The following is a 20,580-nucleotide window of genomic DNA, read 5'->3' as shown; positions in this document are numbered from 1 at the left end:
CCTGTTCCCTGGCGATCCAGGCCCCAGAGAAGCGCTAAGACATGGAGGTGCCCACCCAGCCAGGACCCTGCGTTCCCCGCTGCCAGCCCACAGCACACACCTCGCATACACACATGGCACAAGGGCCCTTTCGGTAGAGGCACCGAGGGACGACTGGCACAGAAATTGGGGGCCCTGCCCCCCCTGCCAATTCTGCCCCCAGAGAGGACCGATCACCAGGAACGCAGCCACCCCGCCCTCCAGGGACTCTGTGAGGGAGCCACAAGACTCGTCCTTTCTCCTCCGGAGCACAGAGGAAGCGGGCCAGGCACACAGGACCGGCGTCCGGGCTGGTGGTTGAGTTGTTTCTACCGTGTTTGAAGACGGCCCCAATAAGCAGCAGCCACACAGACCGCTAACGCGCCGCGACCAGATGTCCTGGGCGGGTCCAAGGCATCACCGGCGGTTCATCCCTGTTACTTTGTGCAAATCAAAACAACCAACCCACAGAAAAACACTGTAGTGCTTGCCCAGTCTACATCAGATGAAACAGCCACCTCATCCCACCCCCCCCCCCCCCCCAAAACAGCCCCCTGCTTGTTCCCACCCTCTGAGCCCCTCGGAAGAAGGGGGCTCAGGCAAGGCGGCCCCGGCTCTGGCTCAGTGCGTGGCCATGGCCGTGGCCAGGCCTGGAAACCACCAGGGGGCCGAGGCGCCAGCTACCGGCCTCCACGCGGCCTGGCCACCGCGGGCCCTCGATGGCTCTGGGCAAAGTGCGTGTGCTGCGTGCTCGCTTCCCGGGGTGGGGCTCGGGGCGGACCTGCAAGACGTGGGGGCAAGTGCTTGCTGCCGGAAGCCTCCGAGAACCCCCGCCAGGGGCGACTCCCCCGCTCCTGCTTCCAGGGGACAGACCTGAGAAGATTCTGAAAAAGTCCCCACCCCACTCGCACTGTTTCCAAACTGCTTTCAAAACAGAACACATCAAAAGTGACTCCCAGTCCGAGGGGGCCTCCTTCTGGCCTCCTGGATGCAGCAGGGTGCCCTCGGCCAGGGCCGGAGGGTACGTGACCCTCGGGGGCGTGCGGATGGCAGCCTGCAGGGCCCTGGGAGGGCCCCCCCGAGGTCTGCGGGGGCGGGGAGGGCTGAGAGCCAGGCGGTCTCCTTGACCCAAGAGTGGGCACACTGCGTTTTCCTTCCTCATCAAAAAAAAAAAAAAAAAAAAGGTTAGGCACTTCCCAGGGCGGGCAGCGGGGGGCGCCACCCACCCCCACTTCTTGGAGTCCAGGGTGTCAATAACTTAGGAAGAGAAAGAGAGAGAAGTCACAGTCCCCAGGCCTCCGCCGCCGCCGCCGCCGCCGCCGCGCCTGTGAGGGGAACGACCGAGAAACGAGGGGAGGGCAAGCCGGGGAGTCCGAGGCCGGCGGCTGGCTCTGTCCCCGCGTGACCGCCGGGAGGCCGCCGGCCCGGGGCCGCTCGTCTCCACTTGTCTCCATCCGTTCTTCTGTTTCCTTTTTTTTTCTTTTTTTCTTGTTTTATTTTTTTAGAAAAAAGCGAGCCCCGAGTCAAGGCCAAGAAAAGGCGGCCTTGCCGCTGACACAGGTGAGAAGGTGCACGAGGTGTAAGAAAGAAAGACGTACGTCCCCTGATAACTGTGAAATAAAAACCATTTGTTAAAAATATGAAAACGAAATCAACCGGTCTGCGGGCGGAGCCGGGACAGCCGGCCGGGCACGGCGCCCCAAGGAGGGGCCCGCCTGGGGCTCCCCCTCTTCCCTCGGGCGGCCGCGGCGAGGTCACACGAGGTTGTACTCCTTCAGGTTGAGCTGCAGGATGGTGTCCTTGACGGCCGCGAACACGAAGCGGATGTTCTCCGTGTCGGTGGCGCATGTGAAATGGGAGTAGATGATCTTGTCGCTGTCGGGGTTCAGGTCCACGAACATCTTCAGGATGAACTCCCGGGCGGCCTGGGCGTCCCGCTGCGGCCCTGGGGGAGGCGGAGGCGGGTGAGGCCCCGCCCCCGCCGCGCACGCGCACGCGCACATACAGAGGCACCGCCTCCTCCCTGCTCCTATGAGGGCCCCGCGTGGAGGCCACAGGCCCCGAGCTGCGGTCTCCCGAGGCGGCAGCTCCACCAGCGCCCACCGGCCTCCACGCAGGTCACCCCCCCCCCCCCCCCGGCGGCAGAGGGGCGGAGGAGGCCGGCTCACCGTCGAACTCCGGGAAGTAGTCCACCAGGTGGGAGTGCAGGATCTTGTCCTCCAGCAGGTCCTTCTTGTTGAGGAACAGGATGACCGAGGAGTTCTGGAACCAGGGGTAGGTGATGATGGTCCGGAACAGGGCTTTGCTCTCCTCCATGCGGTTCTGCCGGAAGGAGGGCGTGAGCGTGGGCGGGGCCCCGGCCGCAGGGAGGGGGGGGAAGCGGAGGAAGGTGCCTCACCTCGTTGTCCGACTCCACCAGCACTTGGTCGTACTCACTCAGGGCCACGAGGAACATGATGGACGTCACGTTCTCAAAGCAGTGGATCCACTTCCTCCGCTCCGACCGCTGCCCCCCCACGTCCACCATCCTGTGGGGACAGGAGCCCGGCGGGGCTCAGCACCCACGCCCGCAGACAGACATCTGCGAGGCCCGGGGGGGGGGGGGGGGGGCGCACCTGTCGGGGCCGGCAGAGCCCCTGCGGGACACGCTGCCCTGGCCGGGGGCACCGCGTCCGGGCACCTGCCCCTGAAGGAGTCCCAGGTCTGGGGAGCCCGGGGGCAACCCCTGGAGACCCATGCCCTCGTCTGCGCAGGGTGCACAGATGTCTGTGACACACGGGGAAGGGTCTCCATCTCCACAAGAGGACGGAGATAAACGCTCGCGCCAGAGGAGCCTCGGCATCACAAGGGGGCGGCTCAGAGAGCGAACTGTCTCTGCCAGCAGGTCTCCTGCCCAGCAGGACCAACACGCGGAAAGTAACAGTACTAACAACACGCTCACAAGCAGAAGGAGCAGCAGGGGGAGGAAACGCCAGGGACACCCCATCACGCAGGCCTGCCTGCAGGGGTTGGCCGCTGGCTACCCGGGAGTTGCCTGGCCCCAGCCCCGCCCCGAGAAGGCAGGGGTCCCCGCGAAGGCAGGGGTTCTGGCCGCGGCTGCAGGGAGGGACTGACACTCAGGGCTGTCGCCGGCCTGGCCCACGGGAGCAGGGCTTCCTGGCAGAGCGCTCCCCCCCCCCGGGAGACTCCAGAGAGCACAGGTGGATGGTGGATGTGCCAGGGTGACGCTGAACGGACGGGACAGTGGTGACAGGAGGGTGGGGACTGGCCGAGGGCCCTGTGTGAGGGCCAGTCCGTGGAGTGCCGTCAGGGCTGACGGCGTCTGGGGCCACGGCCTTACTGGAAAGCGAGGCCTCCCCAGTGTGGAGCGAGGTCTCCACGCAAGGCCCCCGTTTGGGACCAGGCCCATCTCCTCACACGCCGGGGCCGTCAGGCCATTACTCGGTGCCGTCCCAACCCCGCTGAGGGGCCAGACCCAACCTCAGCGCCAGGGCCCGGAGGCTGTCTCCACGAGTGCACGGCTGGAGGGGAGGGCCGCGGCTGGAGCGGAAGAACGCAGCTAACGAAGGGTGGGCTGGCTGGGGAACAGCAGTGGCAGAGGGTGGGGGCCCACGACAGAGCTCGGGCACCCCACAGAGAGGGGGCGACAGGGAGGGGCACCAGGGAAGTGGTGCCAAGAAGAGGGGACACACCCAGCTCAGGCTCGGGCAGGGGAGGGGGAGGACACAGCAGGCATAGGACACGCAGAGGTCAGCGTGAGGCCGCGAGGAGTCCCCGAAATGGGAGCTCGGGGGAACCCTCGTCAAGCCGCAGCCTGTGCTCTGGAGACCTCGGGTCTGAACTCTGAGGTCACAACCCCGCCGAGGATCTAATTAAAACAGAAAGCCGTCACCAGGAAAACGGGCTGTCGGACACACACAGGGCGGGTGCCCACAGCTTCTGAAGGTTCCGGGGACCCCAGAGGGCTTCCGACAGAGGCCCGGCAGGTAAGAGAGGGTGCGGACGGCAGGGAGGGGTGAAGGCCAAAGGGCCCCTCGGAACACAGCCAACAGAGCTGGCGCTTTGAGGCCCCAGAGCGGGGCGCCATGGCCGGGGACAGGGGCCACGGCTGACCGCCTCTCTGGGACCCCCGCCCAGGAGGCACCGGCCCCTTCCCCAGGGTGAGCCTGCACACAAGGAGCAGAGGGCGCCGTGCCGGGGGCGCTGGGCTGAACGTCCTCCAAACCAGCGCACCCAGAACCGGGCACGGGACCCGCCGTGGGAGCAGAGCCACTGCAGAGGCCACTGGTTAGGAGGAGATCACACTAGACAGGGCGGCCCTACTCCGATCACCGCTGTCTTTACAGGAGGAGGGACAGCTGGCCGCAGACACGTGGGGAGAGGCCGCGTGGCCACAGAGGCAGAGACGGGGTGGTGCGCCTACAAGCCAGGGGGTGCCAAGGATGGCCGGCGACCCCCGGCCGTGAGACGGGCCGGGACGGGAGCCGGGAGACGCACGGAACAGACCGTTCCGGCCTGGGAAGGAACCAGCCGTGCCCTCGCCTCAACCAGCTCTGCCTCCAGAGCCAGGACAGAAACAACGCGTGTGGTTTTAAACCGCCCATCTGTGCTCCTTTGTTACGGTGGCCCAGCAGACACGCACCTGCCCTCTGCCACTTAGCGACTCTCCACCAGCTGGGACCCCACGGAGAGGCCGGCCCAGGTCCTCAAGGACCTCAAGGCACCAGGTCTACTCTGGCCACACGACTCTGGCCCCAAGGGAGAACCGCCGCACCCCTTCTGCCAACGTGCCACGAGCCACAGTGGGCCCGAGAACCAGAGTCCAGGACCCTCCTGTCACCCAGCTCTGCGTGGGTCCCCAGGGCCGTCAGGAAGCCCGCACTGCCCTGAAGCGTATCCAGGTCTGGCGGGAACTCCAGATCACCCTCCCTCGTCTGCGGCCCCGTCACAGAGGGCCCCCCGGAAGACCCTCCCCTCCAGGCCGCCTCTGGCCAGCTCCGCCACCACCCGCACCACTACTGGGACACGGCTCACGTGGAAACTCGGTGGCCGCTGTATGAGCCTTCTCTCCCATCGGGGTAGGACGCTCCCTGGGAGCAGAGGCCGGGACCCAGTGAATCGCACTGTCTCCACAGCAGGTGCTTGGGCCCCTCCCTCCTGCAGTTCACAGAGCCCCAGGCGGCCCCAGGGCCACCACCCCCAGGGAACCAGGGCGCAGGTACCTGAAGATGATGTTCTCCAGGTCGAAAGGGTACTCGATGATGCCGGTGGTGGGCACTCGGACCCGCAGCACGTCCTGCTGGGTGGGCAGGTAGCCCGAGGTGGCAATGCGGTCCACGTCGGCCAGGTAGCTGTAACACGGCAGGGACGAGGCTGTTCGGGCCAGCGCGTGAGGGGTGGGGGGACGGCCGGGCCACCACGGTCCCCCCAGCAGCCCTCACTAGCAGGGGTGAAGCAGCCCCGCCCTGGGTCCCGTGGCCAGGGGAGCCGCACGACTCGAGCCGGCTCTGAGGGACCCTCTCCCAGGGGACTTTCCAAAACGAACCTTCTCGTTCTAGCACAGTAGCAGAGGCTCACAGAAAAGTGGCCGCAGCAGACGCTCGGGCACAGCCAGGCTGCCTACAGTGACCACGTCTCGCCAGCGTGGCCCGCGTGTCACGAGCAGCAGGCGCCCGACAACCCCGTCGCGGCCCTGGCTGGGACCCGCGGGGCGGGCGCCCTACTCACTACTTGGCGGAGTCCGAGAGCTGATACTCGCGTCTCCGGTCGTAGCACTCCTGGATGCCAGGGTCCTCCCACAGGGTCTTGATGGCGTGGACATACCGGTGCTCGAACGTCGTCACCTTCTCCACATCGACCTCACGGATCAGGAGCGCGTTGGCCTGCGAGCGTGGGTAGGGAGAGCCGTGGGCTCGCCGGGGGCCTGGCCACACGGGGCGCCCGACCGGGGCGGGCCGTCACCCGGTTAGGCGGGAGCACGCGTCAGGCAGGGGCAAGGGTGGGCGGCAGTGGCTGTGCCCGGGAACAAGGCAGTGCCTGCGGGGGGTGCCCGGCTGGGTCAGGGCCCTGCTCCGCGGGGCAGCAGGCGGGACCGGAGGAGACCGCACACACGCACAAGCAGATCCCGTAAAAGGGACCGAGGGCAAACGGGACGACAGAACGAACACCACTGCCCGCACAGGAACCGAGTCGGGGAGCCGCTGTCTGGCCTGCACCCCCCACCCCCACCCCCGGCCTGGCACACAGCAGGCTGGGGGTGGGGCTTGGGCCGAGGAACCTGCCAGCGAAGGGGGAGGGGCTGGAGCTGAGCTAATCACCGCGGCCAGTGGCTTCTTCACTCACAGCTACGACAGGAACCTGCACAGCGCCCCCGAACCCGCAGGGCGAGGGGAGCCGCTCCTGGGGAACCAGTCCCCGAGGGATGCCCCAGACGCGCGCGTGCACACACACACACGTATACACACGTGTGCACACACACAACAGTGAGGCAGGTGGCTCAGGAGACTCTCCATTCCTCCTCCAGCCCACCCCACGTGCCTGTCCTCAGGGTGGTCAGGCCCACACAACCGGCCACCAGCTGAGGGACCAGGGAGGACACACCCGGACAGAACTCAAAATGGGGAACGAGGGAGCCCTAGCCAGGGCGCCGAAGGCCAGCAGGCTCCTCCTGGACTCGAGGGCTGCCCCCACTTGTCCCCCCTCCAAATGATGCTCTCCGGTCCCCCGGCCGTGGCCTCCGGCCCTCACCTGCCTCTCGGTCAGGGGCCTGGAGAAGCAGGCACCGCCCCCGAAAACCCACTGACTGTGCACACGTGGAGATCGGGGACCGGTGATCTGCTTCTGTAAAAGCCCAGACAGGAGTGTTGTCACCTTTGTGGCCAGCTGTGTCTGCCACTGCGGCGAAAGCCACCGGGGACTCTAGGTAAATGAGTACGCGTGGTGAGTACCAATAAAACTGTTCACAGAAACAGGCCACAGCCGGTGGCCCCTGTTCTGGACGCTGATGGACACCTACGGTCCAAACACGGGACCCGCGGGACGCACGGTCGGGACGCTGGAGGGGGCCTCGGCTGTGCAGGTCACACTGACCCAGACCCAGAGGACAAGAGATTCCAGCAGGACCCGTACGCGCGGCTCACAGCCAGGACGGCAGGGACCCCCCAACAAGCCCACCATCAGGCCCTGCTGGGGGTCCCTGATCATCTGTGAACCAGGCGTAAAGGGAGGAAGGTGCCAATCGGAGACACATCAGCAATCTAGCTGATTGACCTTCTTAAGCCTCGAAGCGAATGGATTAATTTAAACCACCTCACGTTAGCCCAGGGCAGACTTCTGGGGTTGAACGAAACACTCCAAAAACAGATGTGCAAAAGCAAAGCCGAGGGAGGCCAGCAGCGCGAGCCCACTGGTGCGGGGCCGGCGGGGACGCTGCGGCGAGAGGAGGCTCGTAGCTCCGCCCAGGGGCAGACCCCGAGCTGCCCTGGGACCGCCCCCCATCTCCACTCCGGAGAACAGGCCCCCGAGAGCGGAGAACAGGTGTGCCAACGAAAACCTGCACGTGAACGTCTCAACAGCAGGATCCACAAGGGCCAAAACGTGGAAACGACCCAAGGGTCCATCAGGCGGTGAGTGGATTCACACAGTGTGTCCTCCACGCACGGGCACGTCCGCAGATGAACGTGTCCACCGCGCACGCGCACGTCCCTCGGCCGCGAGCAGGAGCGAGGCGCCCACCCCCGCCGCCCCACGGACGGGCCCCGAACACGCGACGCTCAGGGAGGGAACCGGCCACGAGAGGCCACGCGGGGTGGGAGTCCGCGTGTGTGGAACGTCCGGGACGGGCTCATCCACGGACGGGAAGGGGGCTCGTGGGGGCCTGGGGGAGGAAGGGGCAGGGGAGGTCACGGCTAAGGGGGACAGGGCTTCTTTCTGGGGGGAGGGAATGTTCCCCCATGGATGTGGGCACTGCACACTTAAGTGGAGGCCTGCACGGTGACTGAATTCTGTCCCAACTGCTGTTAGTGAAAAAAAAAAGGAACGTGGGTGGGCGGCACCTGGGTGGCTCCTCAGTTAAGCGTCTGACCGGCTCAGGTCATGATCTCCAGGTTCATGAGTTCAAGCCCCGCCTCGGGCTCGTTGCTGATGGCTCGGAGCCTGGAGCCTGCTTCGGGTTCTGTGTCTCCCTCCCTCTCTGCCCCTCCCCCGATCACGCTCGCTCGCTCTCTCTCTCTCTCTCTCAAAATAAATAAACATTAAAAAAAAAAAAAGAAAGAAAGAAAAGAAGAAGGAAGGAGGGGCGCCTGGGTGGCTGTCGGTTAGGCGTCCAACTCTTGATTTCGGCTCAGGTCACGATCTCACGGTTTGTGGGACAGAACCCCATGTCGGGCTCTGTGCTGACAGCGTGAAGCCTGCTTGAGATTCTCTCTCTCCCTCTCTGCCCGTCCCCCCCGCTCACAGGTGCGCTCCCTCGCTCGCTCTCCCTTTTAAAATAAATAAACTTTAAAAACAAGGAAGGGAAATGCCCCCTCCCTTGGGATCACCCAGAGCATCACATAGGGTGCTGAGGGGCCCGTCCCCGGCCGGCTTCCCTGCCGTAGGACGGGAGCGCTAAGGCCGGCCAGGACGGGCCCGCACAGGCTGCGAGCAGGCAGGCCCTGGCCGGGACCGGGGACGGGGGGACGGGGGCCGGGCCCCACGCCGCGTCCAGCCCGCCCGCTCCCGCCCGAGAGCCTCACCTTGTTCTGCTCGTACTTGTACAGGATCTTCAGGGTCTCCATGGCGCGGATCATGGCCTGCATGGCGGTGAAGATGTTCTGATACACGAGCTTGGTGAAGCCCCGCTTGTCCTCCTCCGAGTAGCCCGCCCCGTGGATGATGCGCATCTGCTTGATGAACGTGCTCTTCCCGCTCTCGCCCGTGCCTGCAGAGCAGGGCGCGTGAGGACAGGCCACAGCCGAGGCCGGGGGCCCACCCGGCAGAGGAGGGTCCCCAGGGGAGTCAGAGCCCAAGGGCCCAAGGGCCCAAGGGCCCAAGAGCTCGGCGCTCAGGGCGGGCGTGGGATACGCGCGGCCGGCACGCAGCCGGTCTGGGAGGCGCGTCCCCCGTCTTACCTCCCTCGTGTCCCCAAGCATACGACCCTGCCACACGATGGGAAACTGAGGCTGGGGGGCTGGCGCCTGCGGTGCGTCCGGCCCAGCCACCTGGCAGGGGTGACTGGCCTCCGTGAGCGCTTGCTGGGTACGCTGGGTCTGGTGCCCCAGGGAGGCACGGGGCCACGTCTCCGCCACATGCCGCCGCCCCTGGACTCTCAGGTGACAAGCTCCTCCTCCTCCAGGGCCCCCACGGCCGGCCGGCCCCCCAGACCTTCCCACGCCCACCGTGGACACCAAGCGTCACGTGGCGACATCTCCGTGGGCCCCCGACCAGGGGCCCCACCGAAGCCAGCCTTCCTTTGGGTCAAGAGTCGGGTATCCGCACAGAAGCCTGGACGCTCTAAGGACCGAATACGTCCCCACAAAGGTCCCCGAAAGCTCCTTCCCCCTTAGCCCTGAACTCACAAACCCACCCAGCGTCACGCCGCCTGCTGAGCGCTCCACGCTCGCCCGGAGCGACCACGGCACCAGGAGACCAAGCCCCGTGTCCCACGCCCACCCAGAAGCCACGCCAAACCCGGCGTCCGCTCCCTTCTCCGGCCCGCTGAGCTGGCACGCACAACATCAGCCACGGGGTCTCCCTTCTCCCCCGTAAGCATGAGCGGCCGCGGGGCTCACCGGGCTGCTCCGGGGCAGCACGCTGGCCCCCGCCTCAGCCTCCAGGATCCAAAGGATCGGAGAGCCAGCTGGAAAGGGGCTACATGGCCACTGCACCCTCATCCCGGCCCCGCGGAGCCCCGGACCGGCACGTTCTGATCTCGCCGCGGCACAACGCAGCCCGGGCTCCCCTCCTGCGTCGGCCTCGCACCCCCAGGTGGAGGGGGCACCCCACACTCAGGGCCCGCCACTGCAGAGGCCGTTAATGCCCACGGGCCTCCACGACGCCCCCTTCCCGAGGGGGAGACCGAGGCCCCGGCAGCGAGCGCGGGCCGGACTCCATGACTCACTTGCAGCCGACAGAGGACAGATGACGGCGCGTCCCTCCCGAGACTAGGTCCGCACCGCCCGGCACCACTGGCCGAGGGGAAGGGGGGGCGCCACACCGAGCACGCTCGAGCGGCGCTGGGCAGAGAGGCCACGGGGGGGACCGCAGCCGGACGCGGCCGACACGTGCTCTGCAACCCCATGAGGGACCCCGAACGAGGGCCACCCAGACCCCGGACCCCCAGAGACTGAGTCCCGGAGTGACGTGATCACACAGCAGAGACGACCTGTAACTTGTGAGAGCACGACGCCTGAAACCGCGGCCTGACGACCCTCCACGGGCACCCACTCGCAGACCGAGGCCCCAGACCCGCCCCACCCGCTGCTCAGGCTTATTTTCACCGCTCTGGGTCGGTCCACGCACCTCCCGTGCCGTGGCCCGTGAGGCGATCCGTGCTCCACAGAGCCCCGCGCCCTGGGGGTGGACAGCCCTCCCTGCACGCAGAGCCGTGGCCGCTGCCCGAGTCGGGGGCTCTCTCTGCAGGTGTCTGCGGCCGGCACCCTCCGCGGCCCAGGAGCTTCCGCAGGAGACCGGTCCGGCGGGCCCCGGGTGTCCACACTGTCCTGCGGCCGGGAGGCCCTGAGCCAGTATCTGAGTGACTGACCGCACTCGGGGAGACCCGAGCCCCTAACCAGACACCACGAAGCGGGGCCTCGGCTGCCTCTCTGGTTCTTTCACCAACTGCCTCGGATCCGCCGCGGAGTCAGTGAAACGACCTCGGGTCCCCTTGGGTCCGTCATCAGGTAACGTGGTTACCCACCCGCCCTCCTCCATCCACCCCCCTTCAAACAACTCGCCTCTGCTGTGAAAGGGACGGGAGGCCACCTGCTCGCCCTGACCGGCCCCCCGCCCCTCGGCGAGGGTCCCACACTGCTCCCCCTCACCACACACCGCGGGGAGGGGCGTGCGTGCTAGGAACGCAGCTTCTCCCGTGCCTTCCCCCTGGCCAGCGCCTGTCCCCCGGGCGCTGCTGACCCCAGGCCGACTCACTCTCTGGGGGGCGACCCGGGCACTGTGGGGGTCGCCGTGGGGGTCGGGCAGCATCCCCGGCCCCACCCCCTCGATGGCAGGAGCCCCCCAGGGTGACAACCACAGATTCCCCAGACACGGCCCAGTGACCTCCAGGGGGCAGGACCGCCCTGAGAAGCCCTACTTTTGACAAAAACGCTGCTACAGGAAAACTGCCCCGCTGGTCTGTTCTGGTCTGTTCGGGAGGCTCGCTCCCAGGAAACAGCTCACCAGGTACCCGCGTTACAGCCACAGCCCCCGACGCAGCCCCGCAGGTCAGCCCGACGTGCAGACACGGCACGTCACACGCCGAGGGCAGCACACGCAGGAACCTCGGGACGGGAGAGGCCAAGGCCACGGCTCCCACAAGAGGCGGGCGGGAGACCACGGGCGGGGCCTGTAGACCGCACCGTGTGTAGCCGAGGACCGACCTCACACCGGCTCCTTAAAAATGAAGGCAAGGGGCGCCCGGGGGCCCCGTCGGTTAAGCTTCCAAGCCTTCATTTCGGTTCAGGTCATAATCCCACAGTTCGTGAGCTCAGGCCCCGAGCTGGGCTCCACGACGGTGACGGTGGGGGGCCTGCTGGGGATTCTCTCTCTCCCCCTCTCCCTCTCTGCCCCTCCCCCACCCATGCGGGCGCTTGCACACACGCGTGCTCTCTCGCTCTCAAGATATATAAATAAGCTTATTTAAAACATTAAAAAATTGGGGGACGCCTGGGTGGCTCAATTGGTTAAGCGTCCGACTCTTGATTTCGGCTCAGGTCATGATCTCATGGCCGGGAGTTCAAGCCCCACATCAGGCTCTGCATTGACAACACGGAATCCGCTTACGATTCTCTAACGCTCTCTCTGCCCCTACACTGCTTGGGCACTCTCTCAAAATAAGTAAACTTGAAAAAAAATAAAAACAAAATTTGTAAAAAAAAAAAAAAAAAAAAAAAAATCAAAAAATTTTGTAATTAAAATTACAGAACAAAAATAAAAATGAAGGCAAAAGAGGGAAGCAGCCCCCCGTGGAGGCTCCGGGGGCCGTGCACACACGTCCACACACACGTGTGCACGCACGCACATGTACTCGAGGGCACACGAGTGCACACACCCGCACCCACCCACCCGCACCCACGGCTGTGTCAATCAGCACAACATACTGCTGTGAGCCCCGGAGGGGACAGGAGGCGAGGCAGGTGTGCCCGCGAAGAGGCCCTCGATGCGGAGCCAGAGCAGCCTTGCATCCGGCACGAAGCCGGGCTGAGGGAGGACGGGGGATGGCAGGGACACGCTCCGCAAAACCGAGATATAAGCAGGATGTCAAGGAGGCCGGAAACACACAATCAGCTCCCGGAGAGGTTGGGGGCCCCGGACAAGCTGCGTGGCCCTGCTGTCTAGTCTGGAAACGCCCCCCACACGGCAGCGTAGCCACAGCAAAGACCGAGGCTGTGGTCAAACTCCAGCAGAAGCGAAGTGCGCAAAGACAACGTGAGACGATGTGCCAACTAACCTAATGTGAGATAACGCGCTAACTGACCTGATTGCAGCAATCATTTTGTGGTACGTGAGCGCATCGAATCATCAAGTTACATACCTTAAACCTGCTCAGCATCGACATCGCTCATGTGTCAATAAAGCCGAGGGGAAGAAGGACGCAAAAGGGATCGGCATGGCCGACAGTCCCCATCTGCCTGGGAAACGGGGTAATCAGTGACCCTGCCCACGGCAGCCACGGAGAAAGGAGAGTATGGAGAGAAAGGCAGGTGTGGGCAGGTGAGGACCTCAGAGAAAAATGCCACGTATCGCGTGTGGCGTATACTCTGGGCCTACGTCAACGGAGCAGGAAGGTCCCCAGGAAGGCCCGGTGCCGCAGCACAGCAGGCGGGAGCCAGCAGGGCCCTCTGCCCTGGCACGGGCCAGGCCCACTGCCCAGGAGGCGCTGGGCCACCGCAGCGTCCGGGAGGGAGGGGAGGGAGGGCTGGACGCAGGGGACCCGGCTCCGTGCAAGACTGAGCTGGCCAAAGCAACCCAGGTTCGTTTTCCAGATGCCCCGTTTCTGGGGCCAACTGAGCCACTGCCATATCTGTCGTCACGTAGCGCCTGGAAGCTGGGACTGGGGCCTGTGACAGAATCCCTGGCCCCAGGAACTGCCACACACCTGACCCGATGTGCACCTGCCCACAAGCGTCTCGCAGGCCAGGCCTGCCTGGACCTCACGGCTGAGCCCATCTGGAACCAGCCGCTCACCCAGCCCCGCGCCGTGGTCGACGCCCCGCGCCGTGGTCGACGCCCCGCGTTCCACTCAGCCCTGTCCCCCTCACCTCCCACGGGGCTCTCTCCTGCCCGACCCACCGCCCCGCTCATTCTCCAGCCTCCGGTGCAACCTGGCTGGCCCACGCTCACACTCCCCCTGAAAGACATCTGGTTGCACGTGCCCTCCTGGCTCAAAACCTTCTGGCTGCCCACCAGGGAGGGAAGACCCCACCTCGTGCCCAAGCGTGTGACACACCCAAGACCAGGCCCCACTCCCCGACGCAGACTCGCCTACCGCGCCCCTCCTCGCCCCCAACCACGCAGGCACAGCTGCCCTGGACCCAGGAGCTCCAAAGTCGCTCGCTCCGGCAAAGACCGGTGTCTTCACTCCAGCACCCACGTGTGACTTCCTGGAACTTTCCTACAGCCACCGAGAAGCGGCATCGGCCCGGAGGCCCCCCATGGCCCCCACGGCCCCCACGGCCAGGCAGGTGGTTACAGCGGCCCAGCCGTGCTGCGGAGCGCACTCAGGGCCTAGTGGGAACCCCCGCGGACGCAGGGTGAGATGGGTGGCAGGGGTCCCTGCGGTGGGGTGCCCTGGGGCGGGTGATGAAATCACACCGCCTCCCTGGAAGGAACCGTGCCGGCACCAGGTCCTGGCTGGGGGCAGACCCCAAGTCCACGACCATGGGCCCCTGGCCTGCCTGCTGCTCATCATTTCAAGGAGACGTCTGTGGGCACTTGTGCCACCAGGGGACATAAGCCACCCCCAGCGCGACTGGAGCCTCCTTCGCAGAAACGCAATCTCAGGTCTTCCTAGAAGTGCCCTCGGCCCCCTGACGCTCCACCCCTTCTCGCTGCAGACGATGCCACCCCAGTTATTCATGCGGCGGGGGGGGGGGGATGGTGGGGGGAGGAGGGGGGGTCTGCCCAAAGCCGCCTGCCCCCAGCCCCCAGCCCCCGCCCCCCAGGCCAGCTCACGGAAGATGCTGCACAAGCTTTTTGTGAATGAACAGAACGAACTTGGCCCCCATCCAACGTGCTGGCTCCGCCAAGCATTCCCCGCGGGTCCTCCCCATCCCGGTGCCGGGCGGGGGGACTCGACTGGTTGTTAACTCAGGGACAGGAAGCCCCTGGGGGGCAGCCCAGCCTGGCGCCTGCCCCACAGGATCAGATGGGACGCAGCAGGACCGGGAGCCCGTGGACACCCCCCGGGTGTGCTCTGACGCATCCCTGGCAGGAGGGCCGCATCTGACCCACGCCCAGCTGAGACAAGCTGAAAGAAGAGGGAAGAGAGTGGAAGCCAGAGTCGGAGGAGATGCCGCTGTCCGCCCTCACTAGGGACCGAGCTCTGGGGGATGGGCAGGGGGCGGGGGGCAGGGAGGAAGGAAGTGTGAGCCCTAGCCCCAGACGGGCGGGAAAGGGACCCAATGCCGTCGGGGCCAAGGCCTAACAGGCAGGAAGGATGGGACCGCTGAACCCTGGACCCCAGGGGCAGGCCGCCACGGTTCCGGCTTGTGGGCAGTGAAGCCGGGAGCTCCTGGGACTGCGGGGAGACCACGCGAGAGCACCCCTGCGACCTGGGACTCCCGGATACCCCTGGGACCTCAAGCTGTGCCAGCAAGTCTGATATCAGAGACGGGACGCTGACCTTACCCGGGAGGACAGAGACACTGTAAAGTCCTTGAGCAGCTGAGGATGGCAGGTCAAGCCCGCTCATTCCTTCAGTGACACCACTGTCCCCACATCCCCTCTGGGGAGGCTCTGATACACTCTGGAGGGTCACACAGCCAGGGACCGTCGGACCTCCACAGACTGGGGCCATCTGGCCTCGGCGTTGGGGCGGAGCGCTCGTCGCTCGGGTGTGGGGCCCAGAGAGCGAGAAGACACCAGTGTGCACCTCGATGACGAGGGAGAGGAGGGAGGACACCCCGGGGCTGGGGCCGCGGGGCGCAGACGCCGGGCCGTGACGTCGGTTGTTCCTCCCAGCCTGACGGTGGGACAGCTGTCCCTGCTGATTTTGGTGGGCGTCCTTCACCCCACACGTGTCACTGTGCCCCCACTTTTGGCCCCGTGTGCCAAGTCCTACTGTAGCCCTTCCTGGGGCACCAAGGTAGTCAGGACCCTGTGAGCCCCCAGTCCTGCCCAGCCCCCCATCCAGCCCAGCTGGGGAAGAGGGACGGGGCCCGCACAGCTCACCGACACCTCCACGGAGGCTCGGAGGACAGGCCAGCTGGGCAGAGGTGGCGAGAGCCTCCCGTTTACGCTCCTGCCCCAAGGGACTCTGTGAGTGTTCTAACCTGACACCTCCTGTCCCTCTCAACACGATGCCCCGGGGCCAACACGAGGCCAGTTCCCAGGGGACCGGCCGGAGCTGCCCCTTCAGAGGAGTCTGCGAGTGCCCGGGGCACAGAGCGCCATCCAGCTGCCAGGGCTCAGGAAAGGTAAGGAGGAAAGGCAGTGAGACTGTGAGTCCCCGTGCTGCAGGACAGGGGGGCCCTGCTCAGTGGCAGAGGGAACTGCCAGCCAGGTGGACGGTGCGGTCGAACAGAAATGACAGAGACAGCGGCCCCCGTCTGTCCCTCCCCGTCACCCTCACTTCCGATTTCCAGAAGACAACGCCGAGACCGGGAGTCAGACAGAAAAGAAACCCCACCCCACACCTGCCGGCCGGGTGCTGAGGGGTGGGGACAGGTGCCTCCCAGGGACGTCGCAGCTGCTTTCATAGGGGACGTGGTGCAAAGTGCCCAGGAGGACGGGCAGCGACAGGATCAAAGGGCTCCCTCTGCCTGCCGAGCACCTGCTGTGTGCCAGGAGCCTCAGTGGCACCATCACACTTAATCCCGGGACAGTCATTCCCATCAGACGGAGGAGGAAACCGAGGGCGGGAGCCGTGGTCCCGCCCCAGAGCCAGCGCCCCCCCACTGCTCCGAGCCGGCTGCACAGGGCGCCCTCAAAGCAAGCCCCCCACACCCACCAGCAGGAGCCCCCGAGGAGGGTAACCGTGAGCTGTCCGCTGGGGTCCCCACCTGTTCACATCAGAGCAGAGGGCCACAGGTGAGACGGCATCGGGCCCACCTGAGCAGGGAGGCTCGGGTCCCCCAGGGCTGTGGTGGCAGCACCAAGTCACTCCCGTCCCACTTCCCTGGGGGATGTGAGTTCCCTTAGCAAATGGAAGTCACCGGCCACCATTCCTGAGACTGCAGGCCCTGCACCGGGGGCCGGGGTGGCGGAGCCCCGAAGGTGGGGAGCAGCAGCGGGAGCAAGGACGATACCGCACGGCGACTGAGTGGCCGTGAGATGGGACCCAGACACGGGCCGGACGCCCCACAGGGGACAGATACGGTGGCTGCCCCAGAAGACAGGCACCGGGACCGTGGGCACAGGAGCTATGAGCACCTGTGAGCGGCTGCACACCTGAGGGGCTGGGATGGCGGTTCTGTGAGCAGCCTGAGCCCACGGACCCCAGAGGCTGGCTGTCCTCGGCTCCCGGGCCGGCCTGCCCGCCGGGACAGCCGTACCCGCAGATGGGGCCCCTCCTCCCGAGGGCAGTGGGTCCGGCTCAGTCCACCCACTCAGTCCACCCGGCGTGGCCCGGAGCCCCAGACCAGACCCGCCCGCCCCGGCTGAACTTTGCACCGGGCACCATCTGGGACCGAGGGGGACAAACACACCTCCCCTCCCCCTCCCCGGGGTTCTGTAAGCGCCAAACGCCAGGCACCACGAGCGGCGATGCCCGTGGCCCGCTCCTGGGGCTGCACCGGGGAGGGCTCCACCACAAAAACATGAAAGTGAAACCTCTTGTGGTTAAATATCTGAGAAGAACACTTCCTTGTGTCCCACCGCAGCCCGGCCGGGCACGGCGCACGCGGGGAAGGAGCAGAGCCTGGAAAGGCCTCGATCTTCCGTCAGTGCATCTGTGCGACGGGAGCTCCGCGCCCGGGGCACACCTGGCGGCCCCGCGGGAAGGAGAGAGAGCCGCGTCCAGGCGCTGGCGTCCTCCCGCACGTGCAGGGAAACTGAGGGAGGGGGAGCTCTGAGGGCAGCGCTGGGCTCCCGCAGCACTAACACGGACTGTGCCCCAAGAAAGCACACCCTCTGGGCAGGAGAAACGAAATCTGAATTCAAGGGGCGTCAGGCACATCCTGGGGTGGGTCGCGGGCCCGCCGCAGCCCAGGGGCTCCCCGAGGTGCCTCCCGCTCTCCGGGGTCGCAGGGCGTGCAGCATGACCGCCCCGCCAGGAGCCGGTGGCCACGCTCCACACGGCGCCTCGAAGCCCCGGGAGGCGCGCCCTTCCCACCAGGGCCACCACACCCCATGCCAGATTCCGGGCCTTTCCACTGCCCTTTGGGGGCCGGCGCAGCCGACAGGAAGCCTGTGGAACTGACCGCCCTGCTTTATTTAGAAGTCCCAGAGCCGCGGAGGCTCAGCCGGGCCGTTCGCTGCCACCTCCAGTGACCGGGGTTCCCGTGAAGATCTCGATTTTCAAATACGCCCGCCCTAAGGAACAGACGAGGGGCACCCCCAAGTGACAGAAACACAACAGCAAAGGACCTGGCCAGAAGAGGTCACGGGAGGCAGAAGCCAGCCAGGCCTGCCCGGGACCCCTGTCCCTAGAGCTCCTAACGGGGTTTCAGCCCGCAGGCCACGGGGTCCTCCCGCGCACAATTCTGAGTTCTCAGGACCCAGATCCCGGGAGCTGGCCCCGCACAGCCGCGCCCTCTACTCCCGCTCCGGACCGGACAAAACGGTAACCAGAGCACGGCCTGACCAGCAGCACCCAGAGAGCTGAATGCGCGTGTCGCACACGTTCACACACACATGGCCTACCAAACACGCACGTGTGTATGCGGCTTTCTGGTGGACAAATGGAGTACTCGCTTCGAAAGCCCTCCCCAAACACCTGACGAGCCTACACCCCAGCTCCACAGCCCGCACTGGACCCCGTGTGCTGGCACGGAGAATGGCCTGGGGCGCGGGGGGGGGGGGGGGTCCCAATGGGGGCGACCCTGCCTCCAGGGCACCCCAGGCATTTGCTGCTGTGCTCTATGCCTCAGACCTTCACTTCGGACCTGCAAGCCCACCCCTTCGTTTTCCTATCTGCCCCCCATGCCTAGCACGTCACGGCCTCGGGGACAGGTGCATGACCCCCCACAGTGCAGGCTGGCAGGGGGCGGCTGGGTGCCTCTCTAGGGTCACGGGGCGGCAGAGGTGTGGGGCTGCAAACAGGCACCACCCCCGCCCACAGGCAGGCACCAGCACTTTCAGCAGGTGGCCCCGCTGGATCCCCCAATCCAGGGACACTGGAGACGCACACCAAGGCTGCAGAAGCGTGAGCTGCTGACCTGCCCCCTCGAACCCCACTCGGCCCAAAGCCTGCGTGCTCAGGACGGGTGGCAGGAGAAACTGAAGGCTCACACAGCCCCCAGGCAAAGGCCAACTGGTGGTACCGTTACGAGGCCGATAACTTCCGAAGCCCCCTCCCATGATAAAGTCTGTGTCACACTGCAAAAGCCAGCCAGAGCCATGCTGTCCCCCTAAAGACCCCTCGGCCCCACTGCAAGTCTCCCCCAAACTTGAAGATTACTCTCTGCCTATCTTTTCTGCAAGGATGGCCTATTTGGCAGTCTTCGGGTAAACCGGGACGTATGTTTGGAAAAACAACAAAAGGAGAGGTACTTCATCAAATGGGGGGCCCATGTGGGTTACCACAAGCAGGAAACGCAATGCATCCCCCTCAAGACCTGCCACCTCCCAAAGGGCCACCCACCACTCATTCACCTGCAGGCTCGGCTCCTCTAAACCCTCCGCCCCTCTCTGGGCGCACCTGCCTGGGCCAGCCGCCCGCTCCCACTCTGGGCCGTCCAGGCTACCCCTGAGGGCGAGTGAGCATTTCCAGCCCTCCCCATGGTGCAGGGCGCGGGGCTCGGGAGAGCAGGGCAGGGCCAGGGTTTCTGTTTTGTAAACGACCTTCCTGCCTTTGGCGGTGGTGCCCTGCGACAGCCCTCGCTAGGGTGACAGCACTTTGCCAACAGCCGGGCCCACTCGTCCCTACAACAGGTGTGCCTTGGGGCGATGGAGACTGGGACCCTGGCGACTGGGACAGGAATCTTCTGCAGGAGGAGGCCGACCTGGGAGAGCCCGCTCTCACCAAGACAGAAGGAAGGGGTTTGCGGAAGGGTGGTGAGCTGGCCGCTTCTAAGAATCTGGGATAGTTCCTGCAGTGCCCGCACCCTGGCCTCGGCCCGAAACAGAAACCCCGAGGGAACGGAAGGCTGTCTTCTCCCGGAAGGGATGTAAAACCGTTCAAAGAGGTTCTCCCCGCAGCGGGATTGGGGTGCTAGACGGGGGACAGACCCCCCGCACACAGGAACAGGGCTCCACCTGCTGGGAAGAACCGAGACAAGATCCCGGGAGGTGAGGGGCACAGCTAGCGGATGACAGCCCAGAGGTCCGCTGCTGAGCAGACGCTGGGGCAGCGGCCGGGTAGACTCGGTAAAGCAGGGACAGACGGCCAGCCCTGTGCCGGCAAGGGGCTCCTGCGGTGAGAAGTGGCACAGGGCTGACCCTCGAGGGTTCTGGGTCCCTTCCCAGGCAGTAGAGGCAGGGGCTGACCCCACAAGGCCCTGGACATCTGATGTGGACGGCAGAAGTAGGGGAGGATTCCCGAGGCCCGACGCGGACAGCACAGGCACGGCTGACCCCACAGGGGCTGGGACTTGCCGTGCACAGCACCGGGCAGGGACGGCCCTGGAGGAGGCTGGGGCCTGATCTGGACAGCACAGGCAAGGCTGACCACGCAGGGGCTGGGACTTGCCGTGGACAGCACCGGCAAGGCCGGCCCCGGAGGAGGCTGGGCCGTGCTGCGGACAGCACGGGCAGGGACGGGGGCCCGCCGCGGACGGCACGGGCCGCGGGCAGCACGGCGGGGGCGGCCCCACCCGGCCGGCGCGGACGCCCGCTGGCCAGCGGGACCCCGGCAGGCCCGGCCCCACTCACCGAGCAGCAGCAGCTTGAGCTCGCGCCGGGCGTCGCGCTTGTCCCGCCGCAGCTGCTTCTCGATCTCGGCGTTGATCCGCTTGGACTCCTTCACCTCATCGCTCAGGCAACACGCCATCATGGACTCCAGAGTCATCGTCCCGGCCCCGGCCGCCCGCCGGCCGCCCCCGCCGC

At 66.0% G+C, this 20,580-nt stretch overlaps 1 protein-coding gene across 1 annotated transcript; it reads right to left on the bottom strand.

The window, feature by feature from the left end:
* Positions 1-1,181: 1,181 nt before the first annotated feature.
* GNA11 (G protein subunit alpha 11) lies at positions 1,182-20,574 on the bottom strand. Its single transcript, XM_049642348.1, has 7 exons — positions 20,407-20,574; positions 8,754-8,938; positions 5,746-5,900; positions 5,241-5,369; positions 2,417-2,546; positions 2,187-2,340; positions 1,182-1,963 (listed from the first exon to the last, which is right to left on the bottom strand). The coding sequence occupies exons 1-7, from the start codon at positions 20,540-20,542 to the stop codon at positions 1,773-1,775; spliced, it is 1,080 nt and encodes a 359-aa protein (XP_049498305.1). The 5' UTR covers positions 20,543-20,574; the 3' UTR covers positions 1,182-1,772.
* Positions 20,575-20,580: the final 6 nt, after the last annotated feature.

The sequence above is a fragment of the Panthera uncia genome, chromosome A2 (assembly GCF_023721935.1).
Source record: "Panthera uncia isolate 11264 chromosome A2, Puncia_PCG_1.0, whole genome shotgun sequence".
NCBI classification, from domain to species: Eukaryota; Metazoa; Chordata; class Mammalia; order Carnivora; family Felidae; genus Panthera; species Panthera uncia.
This window is presented reverse-complemented; position numbering and strand designations above follow the sequence as displayed.